The sequence below is a fragment of the Solanum verrucosum genome, unplaced genomic scaffold, assembly GCF_900185275.1.
Source record: "Solanum verrucosum unplaced genomic scaffold, falcon-dt-bn FXZP01000128.1, whole genome shotgun sequence".
Lineage (NCBI taxonomy): Eukaryota > Viridiplantae > Streptophyta > Magnoliopsida > Solanales > Solanaceae > Solanum > Solanum verrucosum.
The window spans coordinates 2627570-2648847 of NW_026020327.1; the positions used below are offsets into that span (position 1 = coordinate 2627570).

At 34.1% G+C, this 21278-nt stretch overlaps 2 protein-coding genes across 2 annotated transcripts; both read right to left on the minus strand.

The window, feature by feature from the left end:
• Positions 1-6045: 6045 nt before the first annotated feature.
• Positions 6046-15482, minus strand: LOC125835838 (pentatricopeptide repeat-containing protein At5g04810, chloroplastic-like). The gene is made up of 10 exons (XM_049514941.1): positions 14596-15482; positions 13577-13704; positions 11933-12073; positions 11136-11222; positions 10762-10915; positions 10339-10398; positions 8909-9337; positions 7565-7860; positions 7218-7347; positions 6046-6809 (listed from the first exon to the last, which is right to left on the minus strand). Exons 1-10 carry the CDS (start codon positions 15457-15459, stop codon positions 6300-6302), a joined length of 2799 nt encoding a protein of 932 aa, XP_049370898.1. The 5' UTR covers positions 15460-15482; the 3' UTR covers positions 6046-6299.
• Positions 15483-16972: 1490 nt separating this feature from the next.
• On the minus strand, positions 16973-18973 carry LOC125835830 (40S ribosomal protein S17-like). Its single transcript, XM_049514934.1, has 2 exons — positions 18862-18973; positions 16973-17615 (listed from the first exon to the last, which is right to left on the minus strand). The coding sequence occupies exon 2, from the start codon at positions 17586-17588 to the stop codon at positions 17154-17156; it is 435 nt and encodes a 144-aa protein (XP_049370891.1). The 5' UTR covers positions 17589-17615; positions 18862-18973; the 3' UTR covers positions 16973-17153.
• Between the last annotated feature and the right edge of the window lie 2305 nt (positions 18974-21278).

Genomic DNA, 21278 nt, shown 5'->3' on the forward strand with positions numbered 1-21278 from the left:
ACTCACACATTCAATATTTTCATTTTTCTGTTAAAAACTTGGCTTAATACATAGTCAATAATTTGTGAGTAAATTTTATTTAAACATGATTTGAATTACAATTTATTTTAGTTGAGCATCTAAACACGTGATACAGTGTTTCTATTAGATACTTTCAATTTAAATTTTGAAAAATAAATTGTGTATATTCACAAGTACTGTATATATTATGTAAATAAGCTAACTATTTGAAATATGTTATTTTCTTTAATTATATGCAACAAAACATTAGGCTTATTTCAATTGAAGTCGATACGTATAACTAAAAAAATGGCATATTTATCGTGATTATCTTAACTACCTAACAGGCTCTTGAGAAGACACAATTTTTTTTGTCAAAATTTGAATTCAAGGTTTCTAATAGAAATGCGTAATCATGTTCTTAGCTAAAATAAGTAATATACCATTCAATTGTTTAAATAAAATTTATTGAGAAACTTAAAAGGTTGTCTATCTATTAAGCCAAAAAAATATTTGAAGTGTAGCCTAAAGAAAGACAAGAAGAAGAGGTCATCATTATGAGCTATATATATTCATGCATGCATGCATGCAATATAATAATGATTAAACTCTGATAAAAGGCTGTCATATATATAATTGAAGAAATTGGACTATATATAGCCTAATAATAGTGAATCAATAATTTTCTTGCTACCTACTTAACATAGAGGCTATCTCTTTTAACTTGTGGACAAAACACATGTGTTCTACCTCCACCTCTATATAATTTCTCAAGAGGAAGAATTTATAATGTTTCAAATTATTCTTTAAAAAAATATTTTTTGTAATTATTTTATCAAATAAGCGAGATTTAATATAGATAAAATATTTATAGTGTTATTAATATTTATCAAATAAAAACGCAGTAGAAGCAATTTCAAGGAAGTGAAACTAAGACAGGAAACTCCCCATTTTTTTTACTTTTAAGTAAGTAAGACCATGTCCTCTTCCCTTTCGACATCAAGATAATTGACGAAGGTGTTGCTTTGAACATTTTCGCTGAAGTCGAAAAGATAAACATCTATCTGGTATACCAGCAATCCTTCTATGTGGATTCCTTTTTTTACTCTCAACCATTTTCGAGAAGAGAACATGCTCAAGGTTCTATATATTTTTTATTCAATTCATTCCTATTCTTTTTGTTTTCCATTTCGGATTTCCTTTCCTCTCCAAGATAATCGATCGCCTTCTAGCATTCTTTTTGAGACTAATTAAAAATAAAAGTGTGTCGATCATATAATTAACTAGGATAGAGAGTAGTTTTAAATCCACAATAACATATCTGATATAAAACCACAAATAAAGTTATGAAAAGGCAAAGGAACTCGGATCGTATCTTTACATTAGAAAATAGAAAGATTGTATCCAATAAATCCACGGATCAAAGATATTTAATACTCCCTTCGTCCCAATTTATTATGTGGCACTTTTCGGATAACAAGATTCAAACAAGTCTATATTTGACAGTAAATTTTTCATACATCTTTTAAATATTTTAAATTGTCAATTATTATGATTTATAGTACTTTTTACGTAGTTTATAAATATATAAATTTCATTTCAAAAAAATTGAAAATTTCATGCATAAATTGCCGGTCAAAATTAAACTGTTTGACTCTCGAAAAATGAAAAGTGCACATAAATTGGGATAGAGGAAATAACGTTTTTATTGCTCTTGTTGTACCTATGGGTGTGGGGTGGGGTGGGGTGCGGAGGGCGGGGGGGACATATCATCATGCTAAACAAATGAAAAATAACTCCATAGGATATAACACATTAATACACATGCCACATCCTCTTGTTATCATGATAAATCTTTTGAAAGTACAAGTTCAAGAATTATATATATCCAACTAATCAAGTACAAAGTTCCAACAACATTAAGCTATTTTATTAATCTAGTCTCAATTACTTTTAAATTATCAAGAAATTTCTTGTGATACTTCCCTCGTGTGATTAATTAGAAAATTTTGTTTAGGAATATTGAGATTCTTATCTTCATAATCTTAATTTATTTATTTTTTAAAAAATATTTTCTCAAGTGGCAAAAATGCATGTATATGAACTGTTTTGTCCCATCTCTACCACTCCTCATGACTAGCAGGGTGGGGTACATAATGATATATTGACCTTAATTCTATGATTGGAGTTCAATTATGTATACCTTTAATTTGCTCTAATTGTTCTCATAATTACTTTCAATTAATTAAAATGATAAATTTTGATTATAGTCTTTGTGATAACTGACTAAGCACATTTAACTTTCAATTAATTGAGATGTAGGGTGTGTTTGGTATGAAGGAAAACATTTTCCGGAAAATGTTTTTCAATTTTCTCATGTTTGGTTGGGTTAAATATTTTGGAAAATGTTTTCCAAATCAACTCATTTTCCTCAAATTTAAGGAAAATGACTTCCCTTCAAAACTTAAGGAAAACATTTTCCAAAACTTTCTTCCAACTTCAAATTACAATTACTTTTTGTTAAAAAAATCAATTTATTTTGTCTCTACCCTCAAACCATCCCCCCAACCAACCCCCCAAAAAAATAATAATTAAGTTTGTTTTTAAAAAATATTTTCAATTTCAAAATTTCATTTTTTCACCCTATCTTGACCCCCCCCCCTCACGCACCTCCTACCCAGCCCCCCACCCACCCCACCCCTACCAGCACCCCCCCCCCACAAAAAAAATTTAAGTTTATTTTTAAAAAATATTTTCAACTTCAAAATTTCATTTTTTCACCCTACCCTTGACCCCCCCCCCCCCACCCACTTCCTACCCAGCCCCCCACCCCCGACCCCAAAAAAAATATTTTAAGTTTGTTTTTAAAAATATTTTCAATTTCAAAATTTCATTTTTTCACCCCTACCCTCGACCCCCACCCCACCCCCCCACCCCCCCAAAAAAAAAAATTTAAGTTTGTTTTTAAAAAATATTTTCAATTTCAAAATTTCATTGTTTTCACCCCTACCTCGAACCCCCACCCACCCCCTACCACCCCCCACCACGACCACCCCAAAAATAATTTTAATTTTGTTTTTAAAAAATATTTTCAACTTCAAAATTTTATTTTTTCACCCCAACCCTCGACCCCCCTCCACCCACCCCCTACCAGCCCCCATCCCCCCAAAAAATATTTAAATTTGTTTTTAAAAAATATTTTCAACTTCAAAATTTCAAATTTTCACCCCTACCCTCGACCCACCCCCCCACCCCCCAAAAAAAAAATTTAATTTGTTTTTAAAAAATATTTTCAATTTCAAACATTATTTTCTACCCTAGTAAAAAAAAAAGATATTTCTCAAAAAAAAAATCATTCATAAATCAAACACTAAAAATCTTTTCCGGAAAATATTTTCTACTCACCAACCAAATATGAGAAAATAAGTCAAAAATCAACTTATTTTCTAGAAAAACATTTTCTAGGAAAACATTTTCCTTCCTACCAAACACACCCGTAGTGTACTTTTGATCCATTTAATTTACCCGTGAATAATCACAAATTTGATGAATTAATATAAATCCTTCCATCACTTATTGCCTAACACATTTGCTATGTAAAATTTGTATTGTTACTTTATTATATTTAAGGTAACAAACTTTTAAAAATAGTTCAAATATAACATATTTTCTACCTATAGACACCATGATATAAGAACATATTTTAATTATTACTAGAAGGTTAATTATGTTAGCCATAGAGTACAAGGAAAAAAACAGTTCAGTACACTAAGCATTCTGCACTCATGCATGTTTCGGTAAAGGTTGCATGTGGTGTAGGCCGCCTATCCTGATGCAAGCACCAAGTGTTTTCGTGGCTTGAATCTGCGACCCTGTAAATCACACAGAGACAACTTTACTATTACTCTAAGGCTTTTCTTCAATATATCACAATTTACAAGGACCAAAATAAGAATTTACTAATAACCGAGGGATTAAAAGTACCACTATCCCAACTTTTAATTAATTAAAAAGATTTTGATAGACGTGAATGACCAAATTCAGATAATTATTGGAGGTTTTGAGATATGTTATTATATTAATAATAGAAGTCAATTGAGGTAGTTGTAACTAATTAATTATCAACTCTAGCATTACTTAGCATGTTTTAAGATAGTGATATTATGGGACAATTCTTGATTCCTAATTACTAATTAAGTCTGACATATTCAGGTCAATATCATGCTGGTATTATCCAAATATAATTATTTTTCGAAAATATTTCTCGTTTTATAAAAATAAGGAGCATTCAATTTAGAGGAAAGTTCGTAAATAGCTTTATTTGTTTAATTAGGAAACATAGCAGGATTTTGATTTTTGAAAACATAGTGAAATACATTATATTCGTATCTAACAAAAAATAATATATGATTTTGTTTTAAATGGAAGTAACCACTAACATAGGTTGTCTACACTGCATATCTTAAGGTGCGATCTTTTTTTATAGTCACATTATGTAAAATGTAACTACGAAATGTTTTATATATTTGACTGTCTTATCTTGCCCTTAAATATGATCCCAAGCATATATAAAAATAGGAGTTATCTCACTTTATAGTACATGCATAAATGTAATTCAAATTTCCAAATATTCATTTAACAGATTAGTACATGTCGGGAGAAATAGTTTTTTTTTTAGCTTTTCACAAACTCTTTTTAGTTTCATGTATTTTTTACGTGTGATTTTCATTTTTACACATAAAACATCTTCATTCTTTGATATAAGAGATCTGAAAAGGTCATTTTCTTCTATTCAATTTGTAAAAGGCCAAAAGATCTCGTTTCCTCGTAATAGAATCACTATAAGAAAACTGTGAATTACATGGGGATTTTCTTGGAAATTAGTATGAAAATTTGCAGGAAAATAAGTTTTCTGAGAATTTTCATACTAATCCCCAGAAAAATCCCCATGTAATTCACAGTTTTCTTGTAGTGAATGTCTAACCTATACCCATCTCTTTATGGATATTAATCAATGCGGACTAAGGACGTTAATACCTTAGCCTAGAAAAATACATCCCTATGAATTTATCAAACTCGATACATACCTCAAAAGCTCGGAAATAATGGATCCAGCCTTCTATCCTGTTAACTTCACTTAAATATCAAATTTAGTTCACATGACGCAGGGCTCGAACCTCAACAATTACCACTTGAACTAAACTTTTACTATTTCCATTATTTTTTTTTGGTCGCATTTCTTTTGTACAAGCATCTTTTGTTTTTCACCAAGATTCTTATCCCCTTCCTTTTTCAACTTTTTAACCTTTTACATTTACATAGTATTGTTTGCATAGTTAAATGGAATATAGTACAATTCCTTTTTTTCCTTAAAATTTAGGGAACATAAATTATTACAGCATCTTTTTTAGAATATAATAAAATCCAACAAGGAATTTCCAAATTTCTTGTAACAAATCCTATGCTACCTAGTTTCTAGTACCATATTTTGATGGTACAAACATGCTTCAAACAAAGTAATTTTTAGTACCATATGTTGGTGGTTTCCGATTACTCCTTGTCATTCCAATAGTCTCAATTTACGAATCATTGGACATAAAATTAAAAATAAAAATGAAATTTATAGTCTAAAATAAGACATTTGGGTGACAATAATTAAGTATCGTGCACCTAATGGTGTGACTTAAATTATGAGAGATTAGAGTTCAAATTTTAGCAAAGGCAAAAAAGTTATGTCCTGAAAAAGATACGGATCAAAGATAAATGCTATATTGAAGTTCATCTTTTTCTCGTTGAGGAGCTCACATACAAAGATTAAAAGACAAACATACAAGAACATGATGGATTTCTTCTTTAATTCACCATTTCAAACCTTATAGAGAAGATTTTTCCATACCACTCCCTCAACCTATAGTAGTTAAAGCACCTAAACGAGAATTTAGTGTCTTTCTGGTTCGTAATGGAAGCAATCGTCTCTAGTCTGGACACCACCGTTATAAAAAAAAATAGTATATCTCAACTAAGGGAAAATAATAATAATATACATTTCAGGTCGAAGACACATGATTTTCTGTTGGCTACAATTTCTCCAAGATATCTGGAAAAAGTAAAGACATTTACAACATGAATAGATTGAATTTTGCAATCTTGATCAAACAACATTGAAGATACAACTAGTGTCAAAATTTCATCTACATCTAACACCTCTTTTCTGTATTTTCTACACAAAAATAGCTCAGCCTAGTACATCTAAACAGATGGAGTGCGTGGCAACCGAATTTTATCAAGCTACCTTCTAATTATAACGCAGGGGCATTTGTATCATCGTCACTGTCAGTCTCATGGAAAGGATCATCATCGTAATCATCGTTGTCTGACCCCTCAGTATTCCCAGTGTTATTTGAAGCTGCATTAAGATTTCTGTGGGAATTCCAATCAGGAGGGAAGGTCTTCTGAAGTGCTTCTGTTAAATCACCTCCGGTCCTCTCAATCTTCCGCAAGCATCTGGACCAATGAACTGCAGTTCCCATATCAACAGTCAATCCAGACTCCACCATCTCTTCACAAACACGGTGGATCCCCTCTATAATGTAATATTCAGCAACTGTGGCCCTTGACAACAGTGACGTCATTAAACAATGATAGACGGCTTTGTCTGGCTTCAAACCAGATCGCTTCATCTCTTCAAAGCATTTTAGAGCCCTTTCAGGAAGTGAAGCCCGTGCCCAACCGTGTATGAGAGTGGTGTAAGTTTTAACATTAGGTTTAACCCCAACCCTTTTCATCTCTAGAATTGTGTTCGTTGCTTTCTGAAACGAAACAAATATTGATTGTAGTCATTTGGATATTTGGGAAAAGAAAGAACATACAATCTTTTGCCAAGAAAAGCTACCATTAAGCAGAGCATATGAATAGACTCAAAGCAACTACACTCAAATTCCAACTAGCACAAGCATTAGTAGAGCCACAAAGTTGGTAACTTAAAACACTACATGGGTCAAACATATTTCACATAGTATTCAAAAGATTCCAAAATGTTCATAGGAAGTGCTTGAAAAACCCAAAAAGTATAAAGCACATCATTACTGAAAGTTAAATGTATAGAACAGTACACAAAGCAACAAATGAGATCAACATATCCATTTGCAGGCATTTTGACGAAGCTGAATTAGCAAATATGAAAGCATCTAAACAGTATAATATCATCAAAAAAATACCTGCATGTCTCCAGCTTTACAACAAGCATTTACGAAAGAAGTATAGGTATGGATGTCAGGTTGAACCCCTTCTTGCCTCATTTGTTGCATCAGGTCAGCAGCCTCCCAAACATCACCTCTTCGAGCCCATCTGCACAGAGAACATAGCAAATATGACGGGATACAGTATAAGAAGATAGCCGGAGGCAAAATACCATCAAATAGAAGGTTTATATAGCTGTTAAAAGCATGTGCTAATCAACATTTACTTCCTTCCTACCATCCCCCAAAGGTCCAAAGTCAGATGAAAGTTATGATGCTATAAAATAGTTTGCAAGCAGATACAACCAAATATGTAGACTCCATACCCATCAATTAATATGTTGTACACATAGGTGTTCCTCGGGATGTTTTTGGCACTCATTTCTTTTGTCACTGCCAAAGCACTTTGCATCCTGCCTGATTTACAGCATGCCTTGAGTAATGCCTCATATGTATATATGTCAAGCTCCAGACCCTCATCTTTAATTCTTGAAAAATACTCAAAAGCTTTTCCTGTATCACCAAGAGATGCATAACCATCCATAATGGTTGTATATGTACGCTCATTTGGCCTAATTCCTGCAAGCAACATCTCATCTAAAACTTCCACAGCTTTCTCCATCTGCATTGAGTTAAATATAAAGCAAACAAATGAAAAGGGTCTACAAAAAGAAGTTTGATAGGCCTGATAATTTTCAAACATGGAATTACAGACTCCACTATGAGAATTGAACCCATAAGTGAAGGAGTTCAATCACACAGCAAGACCAGGCAAAAGATACTGTAATGCCAAATGCAATACCAGTTGTAAGCCCTTCCTGGCCCCAGAAAGAAAGAGGAAACAGAGATGCTGTATGTGAAGAAAATTGTGGTCCTATAAATCCATCTGGAATTACATCTAACATTGTAAGCCATCTAGGAGTTCACAAGCTATTTATTATTAACAGAACATCAACATTAGCATATTTGGTTATTACCTAACACAAAAGTTGCTGATCCTTAATATCCATATGGCATTTCATGCTAATAATGTCCACAGTTTGCTAAGTCGACTACAGCTATAGATCAGTTTATTTCTGTCTAAATGGTCAATGAAGGTTTCTCTTCTTTGAGAGGTCACCAATTTTTTGGTCATAAAGGCTGTAAAATACTTTCTAATATGCGGAAGCAGGAAGAATGCACTCTCAAGTTGTAAATGAGAGTGCATTTTCATGAAGAATCAGTAATTTGGCACGTGAATTCATTTGTTATGATAGGTAAGTTAGAAATTAGTCTAACTATGCTGGTTTGCTACGCATAACAAAGCCATAAAGCAACATATTTCCATTTGATTAATTTTACTCCTGATTACTTCTTGGTCAACCCAACCAGAATGACTAATGAGAGAAAGTTGTTCTTCTCTTTTAACTTTCAACAGGAAGTGCAGATCAGTGGTGAGGCAGAAGTCCACAAGTTCACCACAAGAATATATTTTCATGTGAACTCTTGGTGGTTCATAATTGATCTTTTAGACAGTTGCTAAAAAAAATCAATTATGTATATAAATCGCTGGAACCTGTCAGTCAGTACACATGCCATGTCAGTACCCTTTATAGAAATGGATACGTAACACAAATATTTCCTTTTTAAGCGTGTCCAAATGAAAACTAGATTCTGGAACATAGATTTACCTGACGTTTCTCAACAAGTCCAAGAATCAATGCATTGAAAGTCTGAACAGTTGGGATGCAGCCACTCCTTCTCATCATATCAAAAACGTCAAGTGCTTTTCTTATTTCTCCAGCTTTAGCAAAGGCGTGTATAATTGGCATAAAAGTCCGTGAAGTAGGTCTATGCCTCTCCTTTTTCATTTCCTCAACTATACGTACAGCACGGTCTATGTTACCCATGCCACAAAATGCTCTGATAATGTTATTATAGAGGACCACATCTGGCTTCAAGCCGTCTCTTATCACATCCTCAAAAATTGCAAAAGCATTTGCCCAATCTTTCAAATTAATGAATCCATTGATCAACATGGAATATGTCTTCATGTTATGCTTTATGCCAGCCAACTTCATCATTTCACTGACCTCAAAAGCTTTGGAGACTTTACCAACCTGCCAGGGTATTAAATTGATATACAAATTTCAAATGAATTAAGAAGTTGTGCAACAACTCATCAGCAATTCACTATATTGCGATTGGCAGGGGCAGATGCAACCTTTTGGTGCGGGGTTCATCCAAACCCAATATTTTCGATGTGGAGCATAGATATATATGTGAAAATCTACTGAAATTTCAACATGCACTAGATCTGAACCCATTAATTTTTTTGTATAATGAATTCAGGGCTAGAACCTTAAAGGCTGAACCCATCAAGTTTAAATCTTAGATCCGCCTCTGGAGATTAATTACTAGAAGTATAGGCCCAAATGGGTAAAGTTTTCATATTGCAGGAATACCATAGCTTTAGACCATTGAATTAGTAAAATATTTTTCTGATAAGTAAGAATAATAAATGATTTAGGATACCAATTTGAGTGTTGGATTGATACTTAAAAACACTTCGCCTGATGTTGTTCGTCTTTACTTGGGGTTAAAAACCAGCAAAGCTGTAAAAGTCAGAGAAAGCAATAGCCTCAAAATTGAGACTATCAAGATGGCATATGGCACCTGTTATTCTAAGACATGAACAATGTTGAAAGACAGACACCTTTTAAACTTGCTGTAAAAAGGTAAAGGGATGAATACAGATAATACGACCAAGCAATTCAATTTAGTAAAATAACTGACTTGATGCACATGACTCTAGTCTCCGGCACCTTATGGGAACTTGCTTACAAAATTGCTAGAATTTATTGGTTCAAGAATTCCACAAGCTAAGTCAACCATATTGTTGAAACTTTTGGTTTTGAGGAGGCAGACTCTGGGGTCTCAAGTAGGAGACCATGGTCATGACTCCCAGTAGAACTAAATTATCCTTTTTGCCCATTGCTACTATTTACATGAACTCTATTACAGGTATCGGATCAGAATGTCTTACAAAAGACCAAAAAACAAATCAGCATGCTAATGAATGAAAGTTACAAATTCACTGGCAGCAATGACAAAAAGGCACCTTGATATAGAGATTCATTAAGCATCCGTAGCTGACAACTGAAGGTGTAAAGCCACACTCCTGCAAGAGAAATTACAATACCACATTAGACAATTCAGCAATGTAAATAAAGATTCAAAGGACGCAAAGCTGTTCATGACCATTGCAAGGTCTACTCAAAAGTCCTATTTCATATTCAAAACACTGTCAGAAAGGTTTTGTATTTTCTCCTTTCAGAACATTGTTCAGAAAGGTGTTTCTTTTTTTGAAAAAAATTATATTATCCTTCTGTGAAGAGTTCCATACTAAACAGTGACATCATGCATTCAGTTTGAAGGTTGATAATTTTTCATACTATTCTATATTGTATGTAGTACAGAAAAACATTTGACCAAGCATAAGTAAGTTCCATTCATCTATGCAATTAAACTGAATAATACTTGCCTTAAGTCTATCAAATACAATGAGACATTTATCCTCATTTCCTATCGAGGTATAACCATCCATCATGATATGATAGATATCAATTGGAGCATCAATACCCTCTTCTTCCATCTCCCTAACCAACTCTTCAGCTCGGTCCATATTGCATGTTTGGCTGTCATTTCATTAAAAACCCAAACAGTTAACATTAACTTGCAATGATATCCAAGAAACATGAATGAAATATCAGGGAGCGTGAAGAAAGTGATTTTCAGTGAACAGTGGGAATTAGAAAAATGGTTCGCTAGTTTGAAGTTGCATGCATAATATAAGACCATAATGAACTCCAACTTAAACTTGAAAAGCAGAAAGGCTAAATATCAAAGAAAACACACCAGTTAGCATATATGATGCTGCCATATATAATAGCATTTAAAGTCGGATGCCTCTCTTTAGCCTCCTTAAACCATCGCTCTGCAGCTCTTCCACAAAAATGAACAACAAATGAAAGATTAGGAACAAGGTTCTCACCATGTAACCCAAACAAAAGTTGAGATAACTAGTTTCTCCAAAAAAAAACTTCATAGCACAAAAGTAGCTTTAGTGCGAAGACATTGTTTCACGTATCATGTATTGACCTCAAAGCAGACATATTATTCCAGCATAAAATCAAGACTACATTGTGGGAAGATGCCATTGCGTACAATCAGTTTCAATTACTTCAAGAGCTGTCAAGCAACAAAATAATCTAGCAAGCACTCTGACAGTTTGAGACAGGACATTTTATTCCCACAGGGGGTTGTGTTGGATTAGCCCATAAACCATATAGCTATCATAATTATATACACATTACATAAAACCTGGAAATAGGTTATATATTTCTATATTCCAACAAATAACTCAGTAATACAATCATGCACAGTTAATATACCCACACTTACAATACAGCCAATAAAATTGTTGTTGACTTACGGTTGAAATTTTAACTTCAAACTTCAGTTTTTAGTTTTACATTTCCTAGGTCATTTACTAAACCAAGATTAAAATGAGAGCAATACACTTTCAAACTACACAACCTTATAAAAATCCAATGGAAACACAACCAAAATATCAACACAGACAAGCTTTAAAAGAAGAGGTAACCAGAGACGAAGTTGCGTGAATAACAATTAAAGGCAGGTCGATTCCTCACTCTATATTGCCCAGTTTTGCAAATCCATCAACAAGGATGCTGTGAGTCACGAGACTCATTTCAATTCCTTCATCTTTCATTCTCCTCACACAAGATAGTGCTTCTTCCATGTCTCTAGCCACTGCATAAGCATGGATGAGGCTGCAATAGCAATACAGAGAATATGGTAAAATTAAAGCTTTTTGAGCAATGAACTTGAAGCCCAACGAGTGAAGTTGTAAAAATTTCCTAGATGCTTTAGCCATACTAAGAGAATGAACACAACCATTTTAAGTATTTAACAGTGAATAAATATTTCCAACCAACACTGAAGGAAAATTTCCTTTTTCAAGTACAAGAGAGAAAAGAGAAATGAAGGAAAGAAGAGTGGGAAATTTCATGGGACAACCACTGGACCAGAAAAAATTAGATGGAGACACAATGAAGATGGGCAGTTCTGAGTGAATAAAGTTTACAAGTGGAGTCTATTTGAGATGGCAGGAAGTCCCAATGGTCCGTGGAAAGCTACTTGGAAAAGTATGGCACCAACAAAGTAGAAATGCTTTACATGGCTAGTGGCGACGAAAGAATGCCTCACCCAATGAGGCACTTCAGAAAAGGAAACTTGAGATAGCCTCTAGATTCCCTTTATGTGTGGAGGCTGCAGAAACTAATAGTCACTTGTTCCTTCATTGTAAGGTAACTACACAAGTTTGGGCACTCTTTATCTGTATGGCTAGGGAGGAATGGACAACGCCAGAGCACACTGCAGATTTACTAAGCTGCTAGATAAGAAGAGGTGGGAGTAAGAGTAAAAAATGATGGTGGAGAACATACCAGCCTGTATTTGGTGGAATATATGGAAGGAGAAAAATTAAAGATTTTTTTTCCATACAAAAGATCAAATGGAATTGTATCACAATTTTATGTTTTTGGTGTAAAGAGTAATGTAAAGATAGAAGATGAAGTTCAGATAATGGACTTCTTAGGAGTTTTGTAATTAATATTCTCCTTGTAAGCTCATATTTTGGAGGTGGCCAGCATTCAGATATGTTGAGGAATACATGTTACCAATTTTCGAAAATAAAAATAAAAATGAAGGAGCACAAACTATGCAATTAATAAAGGAACTCATGTTCAAACCTTGGGAAAAGAGAAAAATTCAGCAAGAATTATGTTAAGAAAACAATGAGAATAAGCGATAATCAAAAAGATTAATAAAATAAAATAATGTTTAAACAATTGTTTGCAACTCCTACACCTAAACTCCTAATCTAGGGCCTAGGCAAGACTCTTAATTAAGGTAAGACTTCTATTCTAGGCATGATTCCAAATAGGATATGCAAAATGAGGGGAAAAAGTACCAAAATCCAGAAAAACTAAAAATAGCAGAAAGTAGAAGAAGCCTAGACAGTTACTAATTGACCGAATTCCACCAGGATCATGGTCAATTGTCCTAATCAATAGATAAGAAGAGGAAGCGGGCAATGAGCACTGGCTTCAGGGAAAGGGAAAGGGAAAGGGAAAGAATGTCTAAAATGGATGGAGAAAAATACATTGGCTTTCAACATATCTACTCACTAGTGTTGGGAGTAATTTCCGACAATATTTTGCTTAACAAAGGACTAATTAAAATTGAAACAACAATTTGGCAGGGGAACTTACTTGGTATACACATGAACTGTTGGCTCTATTCCTCGAGCACGCATCTTTTCAAAGGTTTCACGTGCACGATGCATGTCACCACGCCGTCCATAATAGTTCACCATTAAACCAAACTCTTTCCTGGATGGCTACAAAAAGAAGTTATCACTTCCTCTGAAAGAATATGATCAAGAGCTCTGCAGAAGCATGTTGTACTTTACCCACTTCGAGTATAAATTAGCTAATTACCTGTCAACCGAAGTAAAATCCATTGTTTCATAGAGGAGAAGCTTATGAGACTCGAACAGATATAGAATATAGCAAGAATATACATGACCTTTCATTTGATAATCACATTGCAATTGTGGATAAGCAATAAAAAGAGCAAGTGGATAATCACAACTTGCACTAATGAGAAATCATATTTTTGGCGATATTAAAATACAATACTCTTTCTATAATGGGGAGTCCAGAATATTAGCCACCATTTTACTAACAATATTGTTCTGTACAACATTCAAATGTTTCAAGAACATAAATTCATTTACATAAACTGGGCCAGAGGAATATCATTGTGATGGACAAGCTACAGCTTATGAAAGAAAATTGATTCCCTTCATTTTGCAGCCTAATAATGATAGCATTATTATCATGTCAGGACTCAAAAGGATATTTTGGCCTAAATTCCAAGTCTCTTGGGTATAAAGAAAGAGTCGATCAATTCAAAATAACCAAGTAGATAACCATGCACTGCATATGAAACATGTTCACAGCCTATATCACTTTTGTGGGATCTAGTTTAAGCTTTGCTAATACGGTCAGGACTATCAATTACTCATTGTAAAAAGTAAAAACACATTAGCATGCACAAAGTAAGCACCAAAACTATTGCTCTAAGAACAAATCCCATACTACATACTTAGAATTCCAAAATCTTATCTTCCTTCATTGTTTTCCTACAACCTTACTGGAATTACACTTCAAGGAGCTATGAGCAATGCAAGAAAAGTAAATTGCGGGAAACTCAATAAACATGATACCTTCTTGATTCTCTCGAAAGCTTGCACAACGGCCTGCCAATTCTCTGGCTCTGTATCTAAAACCTTTCTGAAATCATTTCTTGAACCTTCCCTCTCCTCATGCCACTTGGACCTATACTCCACATCATCTTCCCCTTCCACCCACCTCCTCCTTTCCTCGGTTTTCGCCTTCATTCTCCTCCCATCATCCAATTTAACAGTCAACACCCTCCCATGAAACTCAACCCCATCAAACTCAACAGCCTTCATTGCTGCCTTTTCTGCAGTTGAGCCTCCATATATCACAAACCCAAATCCCTTATTCATTTCTGTCTCATGATGACCCTTTATCAAAATCACATTCTTGATAGGCCCAAATTGTCTAAAGAACTCAGTAAGCTCCTTCTTCTTAACCCAAATTGGTAAATTCCCAATAAAGACCTTCCCTTTTTCCCTAAATTCACTACTTTTTTGCATTTCTTCAACATCTAAAATGTCCAAATCACTTCCATCTCCTTCACTAGGTGCTAATAGTGGGTGGGGTGGTGGGGGTGGTGAGAGTTTGTTGGATAACCAAAGTTTGTTAGTTAGGCTTGGTGGTGGTGAAGTGTTAGGAGGGGAATTAAGGAGAAGTTTTAAGGGGTTTTTGGAAAATTCAAGATTCTGAGAATGAGTGGTGGTATCAGGGGGCTTATTGGTGGTGGGGCGGCGGAGGCTGGTGGAGGTGGTGGGTTTTTCAGGGTAGTCGGAGGAGGATTTGAGGGAGAGGATGGAGGTGGAGGAGGGATGGTGTTTTCCGGCGAGAATGGAGGTGGTGAAGGGTGGCGGAGATGGAGAGTAGTGTGCGGTGGAGGAGAGGGAGAAGATAATGCTGTCCATTATCATCAACTCCACTGAGAGAGCTGAACAGTGTGTTGAGAGTTCATAATGTTAACATGCTCTGTGGCACTTCAGGGGCAATTTTGGTAATTGATAAAAATACACGGCACTCGGTATTCGATGTCCACGTTAGGACATTAATTGATTCAAATTTACATTGTGTAATACTCGTTAAATGCGTCATGTATGACCAATCAACTACGCCTTGCTAGACCTTATCATTCCATCACAATATTTGATATGATAACGAATAACTCAAATTTCATATATTTCATCTTAATCGATTTAAAATTTAAACCACAAAGAGTAAAGTAAAATGAATTTTTGCAGCTTAGGTCAACTAACACAAAAATATTTACAGTTCACTCAAGGATTTTCTTAGGGTTTCGAACTTCATATGGGGAAGGAGTGTTGTTATTTGCAAGGCCGCTTTGTGCTCTTGGCTTAACAACATCAAAGAAGAACTGAACATCATATAGTTCTGTGATAACTCTAATTTATTCGACGTTCGTCATCCTTCCTTGATTAGTTTAGTTATAACGATCGCAGATGCAAGTCTTAATTATAATTAACACTGTTATGCGTCTTACATCAATCTAGATGATAAGAAGGCATTTCTTCCTCACAAAGAAGTAGAGACCTAGTTTTCATGTCTCTTAAATCTAATGTTACACCTTTCGTCCTTGAGAATTGGTTGAGAGAATAGAGTTTGACGGTTTAGTTATATATCACATGAAATTAATACTCCTAATATTTTATTAGAGTAAAAGCCTTGACAATTCTTACTTAAAAGTCTTGAGTTCTTCAAACTTTAGAAATGAGTCAAAGAAGTGTTTTACTTCTAAAATTAAACTTTTCAACGCAAATGCAAACTAATTTGATTTCAAAATGAATTGGACGTTAGGTTCAAAAACAAAAAGAATCTGAATTTAACTTCATTTAAAATTATTTGTGCCATCAATTCCCTTGAAAAGTAGTTACAAAATTTTCAACAAGAGAAGTGTAATTAATAACCTAAATGCTAGTCATACTATATATAGTATATATGTTACTCCCTCTGTCTCTAATTACTTATCCATTTTGACAAATCAAGAAATAACAAATTTTTTTACCTATTATATCCTCAATTAAATAACTAATTACTTTGAAAAATGTAAAACTTTTCATCCACTTTATAATTAAATGGATAAAATGATAAACTCACTGTGTCATTAATTATTTTCTTAATAGGTGTATCAATTCAAAAGTGAACAAGTAATTAGAGACAGAGGGAGTATTTCACTTGACAAGAAGCCAACCTCGAGTTCTTGGGAAACATCTTACCAGAAAAGTAAGAGACGCATTAATATTTGGTATGAACACATCTATAAAACTTCAACTCCACCAATAAACAAAAATTTAACAAAAAGCTCTAAGGTAAAAAGGACCAATAACCGTACTTGAGAAGATGCATAGAAGTGGAGGATCGACTAAACGTAAGAACAAAAATGCACCATGTCAACACTCCAGAAGCAAAATGTAATTGGAAATAGATAGCGTGCATTTAGAACCAAAGATTCAAGAGTTCACCATCATCTCTCAAAACTAAATAAACATTAACTTTGGCATAACAATCCTTGAACAAAATTACGGAGATATATCTAAAACATGTAGTCTACCAAAAACTCGATTTAAATTTGTTCACATCTTATATTGTAGCCTTAGTATTTCCTGCCAAAACCACCAGCACCACGACCAAAGGTTGGGAGAGCTGCTACTGCTTGTGGTTCTGCAGCCTGCTTGACAACACCGGGAAGGTCAGACATGCCAAGGGATGAAAGCATGTCAAGGGTCTCCTTGTCGACCTCAATCAGATCGATCTTAATGGCAGACTCATCAGGAACGAAGTCCATACGTCTCTCACGTTCCTCCTCTTGCAATTTCAGGGAGATGCCTCTAACAGGTCCCTTCTGAATACGCTTCATAAGGTGGGTGGAGAACCCGGCAATCTTGTTGCGCAGACGCTTTGAAGGAATAATGGCAACTTCCTCCAATATCTTCTTGTTGGTGTGGAAATCCAAGGTCATCTTGGAGTAGTACCTCTCAATTACCTGTCTGGAAGACTTCTTCACGGTCTTGGTGCGTACACGACCCATCCTCGCTGAAGCTTCCTAGTATGAAACCTGTTAAATAAACAAAATAAGAATTACTGAAACAGTTATTCACAGTAATCTCTTATTGTTGTACTGGAATTTTGTGAATCCGGACTAATCAATGACTCAATCACAAAGTCAAGATTAGCTTAAATGAATCCTCTATAACAATGCACTCCATTAGGGCATGAATCGCTCCAAATACTACTGTTTTGATAAAGATGGTGCAAGGACCCACTACACCACACCCTCCAAATATTACTTGTAAATTATTGACTTGTTTAATTACGAACTATCGATCACCAGTATATCTGAAGAAAGTCGTAGCATAGCCACACACAGCTAGCTATTCAGAAATAACAAAAGCCTACAGCTTAAACAAGATACTTATACAACTCAAAATCTAAACCCTGTATAGATCCTCATCCCAAGTGATACTCTCACATTACATATGTAGTTTATCTCTCTAGCAATGCAATCCCACCCTCCGCTTCGTAAGTCAACTTTTAAAGCATACCACTTAAATTGACATATAAAGCATATCAATCAAATATATATCATGTGAGTCCATATATGGCAAAAACTATCATCATGGAACAATCAAGGCCAATCATTCACTCAAATAAACAAATTCAAATGATAAAAGATATACCATAACTTTCCAATTTCAATTACAGGATGCATCATTTTACTTCATCAGCCTAATAACATGAAACACTACAATCCTACCTAACAGATCTACCTTAAATTTTCAAGTTCAAACAAATCATTTCGATAATAAACAATACCCAGTGAATCAACTCCAAAACTACATAGTTTATCTTATCTTCTGTACAGAAGACTGCTTAACAGATTCAAATTGCAAATATAACACAAACCATATGTTTAACTGCTCTAAACTTCTGTATTAGTTAATACTACAATCATGAATTACCAAACTAATTAACAAAACATCAAACACTGCCAAATTAAAACAACTAGTCACTCAACTGTCACTTACTATCTAAATTCCAGTTTTTTCAACAAAAACATAACTTTATGAGATAATAACTACTCGTAGGATGACCGTATGAGAGAAATCAACTCGTAAAAAACAAAAATGTACCAAACTTCTAAATGCATTCTCTTAATTATAAACTTCTAAATGTATTCGATTAGATACATAAACTAACAGATAAATCATGTAACTAGATTATATTCATATCACAAAAAACACTCAAGGTTATGAACAATCGATACAGAAAGAAGTGAAATTTGCAGAAAGCAAAAAGCTTACTTGAAGATTTGGAGCGGCAGAGGACTCGACTGCGGCAACTGAGACAACGTATGCTTTCAATGGAAAAAATATAAGAGAAAGAGATTAGGGTTTTAGTATCACTCAGAAAAAATAAATGGGCTTATAAAACTTTCTTCCTTTTTTGGCCCAATTGTTTTGGGCCGCTTGTATGTCCTCTATATGGAAAAATTGGCATAGCATGACATGTTATATATAGTTAAAATATACAAGATACAAGATCTTATATAGTCAAACCTCGTTATTGTGACAGTATTTATCTAGAAATTTCATGTTAGCTATAGTGAAGTGATGTTATATACGTATATTGTTATTTGATGTTTAGATTTCATTTAGTTATAATTAACAAAAGAACGCAAAAAAAATAGTATAGTGACTTGTGTATTAATTATAAAAAATTAGAAAGAGTGCATGTAAAAGAGGCAAACACCAGTGGCGTTTTCTCATAAAGTTATGATCATAACTAATGGCACCATATAAGTATTTTTTTTCTTTCGTACTGAAATGTAATATGTGTGCGACATTAACATGATTACAATAAATATTTTTAATATTTTATTTTTATATGTATATATTTATTATTACAAATGTTGTTACCATTATTTGAGTATGGCCGTTATAGACGGGTAATTTTACAAAGTGCGTATGATAAATGTCATTGTTGGTATTTGATAAAATGTTATTATAGAGAAGTAAAATAAAATATGAAAAATTAGTTTTCGAAAAAAATCATATTGTTATAACAAATATTATTATAACAAAAAACTGTTACTATGAGGTAGTAATAGGGATGGCAAGGGGACGGGGACTGTGGGACGGGATGGGAGGGGGACGTCCTTTGCCGGGATTGGAGGGACAAAAATACGTCCCATCCCGTCCCACTATATATACGGGATGGGACAGTGTTTAGGGGGACGGGGAGTGGGATTTTTTATTTTTTTATATGTTTATTTATTTGTATTGAAATTATATATTATTGAATAACATTTTCAATTTATTTGGTTTTCAATAACATTTTTAGCTAATAAAAAATGCTTAAGTTTTCAAATTTCAAATTTAAACTTTCAAATTTCAAACTTGAAAGTTCAAATTTGTATTTTAAATATTTTGAAGTAATTTAAACTTGAAATTTCAAATTTCAAATTTCAATTTTTAAATTAAGTATTTTAAAGTAAGTTTAGTATATATAAAATTAAAATATAAGACAATAGTTATATAAAAAAGACTTGAATAATGTCACGCCCCGAGCTATCCCCGAGACGCAGACACGGGACCTAGGATCACGAGTGGTCCCAAGCTAACCCTGCTGGCATGATCATGAGCATACTAGAGATAATAAACTGATGCGGAAACTAAATCATAAATAAAATGAAAAGATAGGGAATACCCATATACTATAACTGAGATAAATGAAAACTGATGAGTTTAATACAAAGAAGTTATTAACTCAATATTAAGTTGAATCTAACTATGTCTGAAAATAGCCTCTAACTAACTAGAAATGTTGGGACAGGCCCCAACTAAGTCTAACAAAACTGAAACTAAAGACTAAAAATACTGAAAAGAAACTCATGACTATTGTCCTCGGAGAATGAGGACTCACCACTGATTTCGCTGAACTGGAGATCGGGAACCGATCTAAGCGTGATCTGGATGCTGAGAACCTAAACCTACATCACGAGAAGATGTAGCGCACGTATGCGTCAGTACTTGAAAGGTACTGAGCATGTAGGATAGAGTAAAACTGAAATAACATATAACTGAACAAAGCAATAAAGCAATGAAATAATCTGAACATGATATAGATATTGAATACTGAGCTAACTGAATGCAATGATCAATTTATAACATGTTGTGACTGAATATACTGATAAATGGTCAATGCAATAGAATCTGACTGAACTATGGGAGCTACTAATAACCGACATAAAACCACATGAGCTAAATGTAGAGTCCGATGTATACGCCCCATCGAGAGGACCCAATACACCCGGCCAAAAGTGTAGAGGCATGCTGGCGTGATCACTAAACTGATGTTGCCCACATAGGGGACTTACACCTAGGTGGCTCGTAGTTCTGGGACTATATGGGTACGCTGAACCCTAGTCCAACTCGGTATTATGCTACTCCCATTGAATTAAGTTGTTTACTGGTTATGACTGAATTTCTGTAAATACTGGATAGCTCAAAACTGAACATGCAAACTGAGAATGTAACAATTAATCTGATAATGATGCATTAATAACTGAGGCATGTATAACTGAGATATCTGACCTAGCATTTGTAATTCAAGAACTAATGAAATACATAGTTAGGGTTCTGAAATTCATGCGAGAAACGATGTAATAACACGATAATCTGATTTGGAACATATTAATAACTAAATCATGATGATCTGT

Coding starts and splice junctions, on each gene's coding strand:
- LOC125835838 (XM_049514941.1), bottom strand. CDS start 15,459: ATGATAATGGACAGCATTATCTTCTCCCTCTCCTCCACCGCACACTAC. Junction 11,223..11,932: donor GCAAAACTGGGCAATATAGA/GTGAGGAATCGA, acceptor TTTTTGTGGAAG/AGCTGCAGAGCGATGGTTTA. Junction 10,399..10,761: donor TTGTATTTGATAGACTTAAG/GCAAGTATTATT, acceptor TTTCTCTTGCAG/GAGTGTGGCTTTACACCTTC.
- LOC125835830 (XM_049514934.1), bottom strand. CDS start 17,588: ATGGGTCGTGTACGCACCAAGACCGTGAAGAAGTCTTCCAGACAGGTA.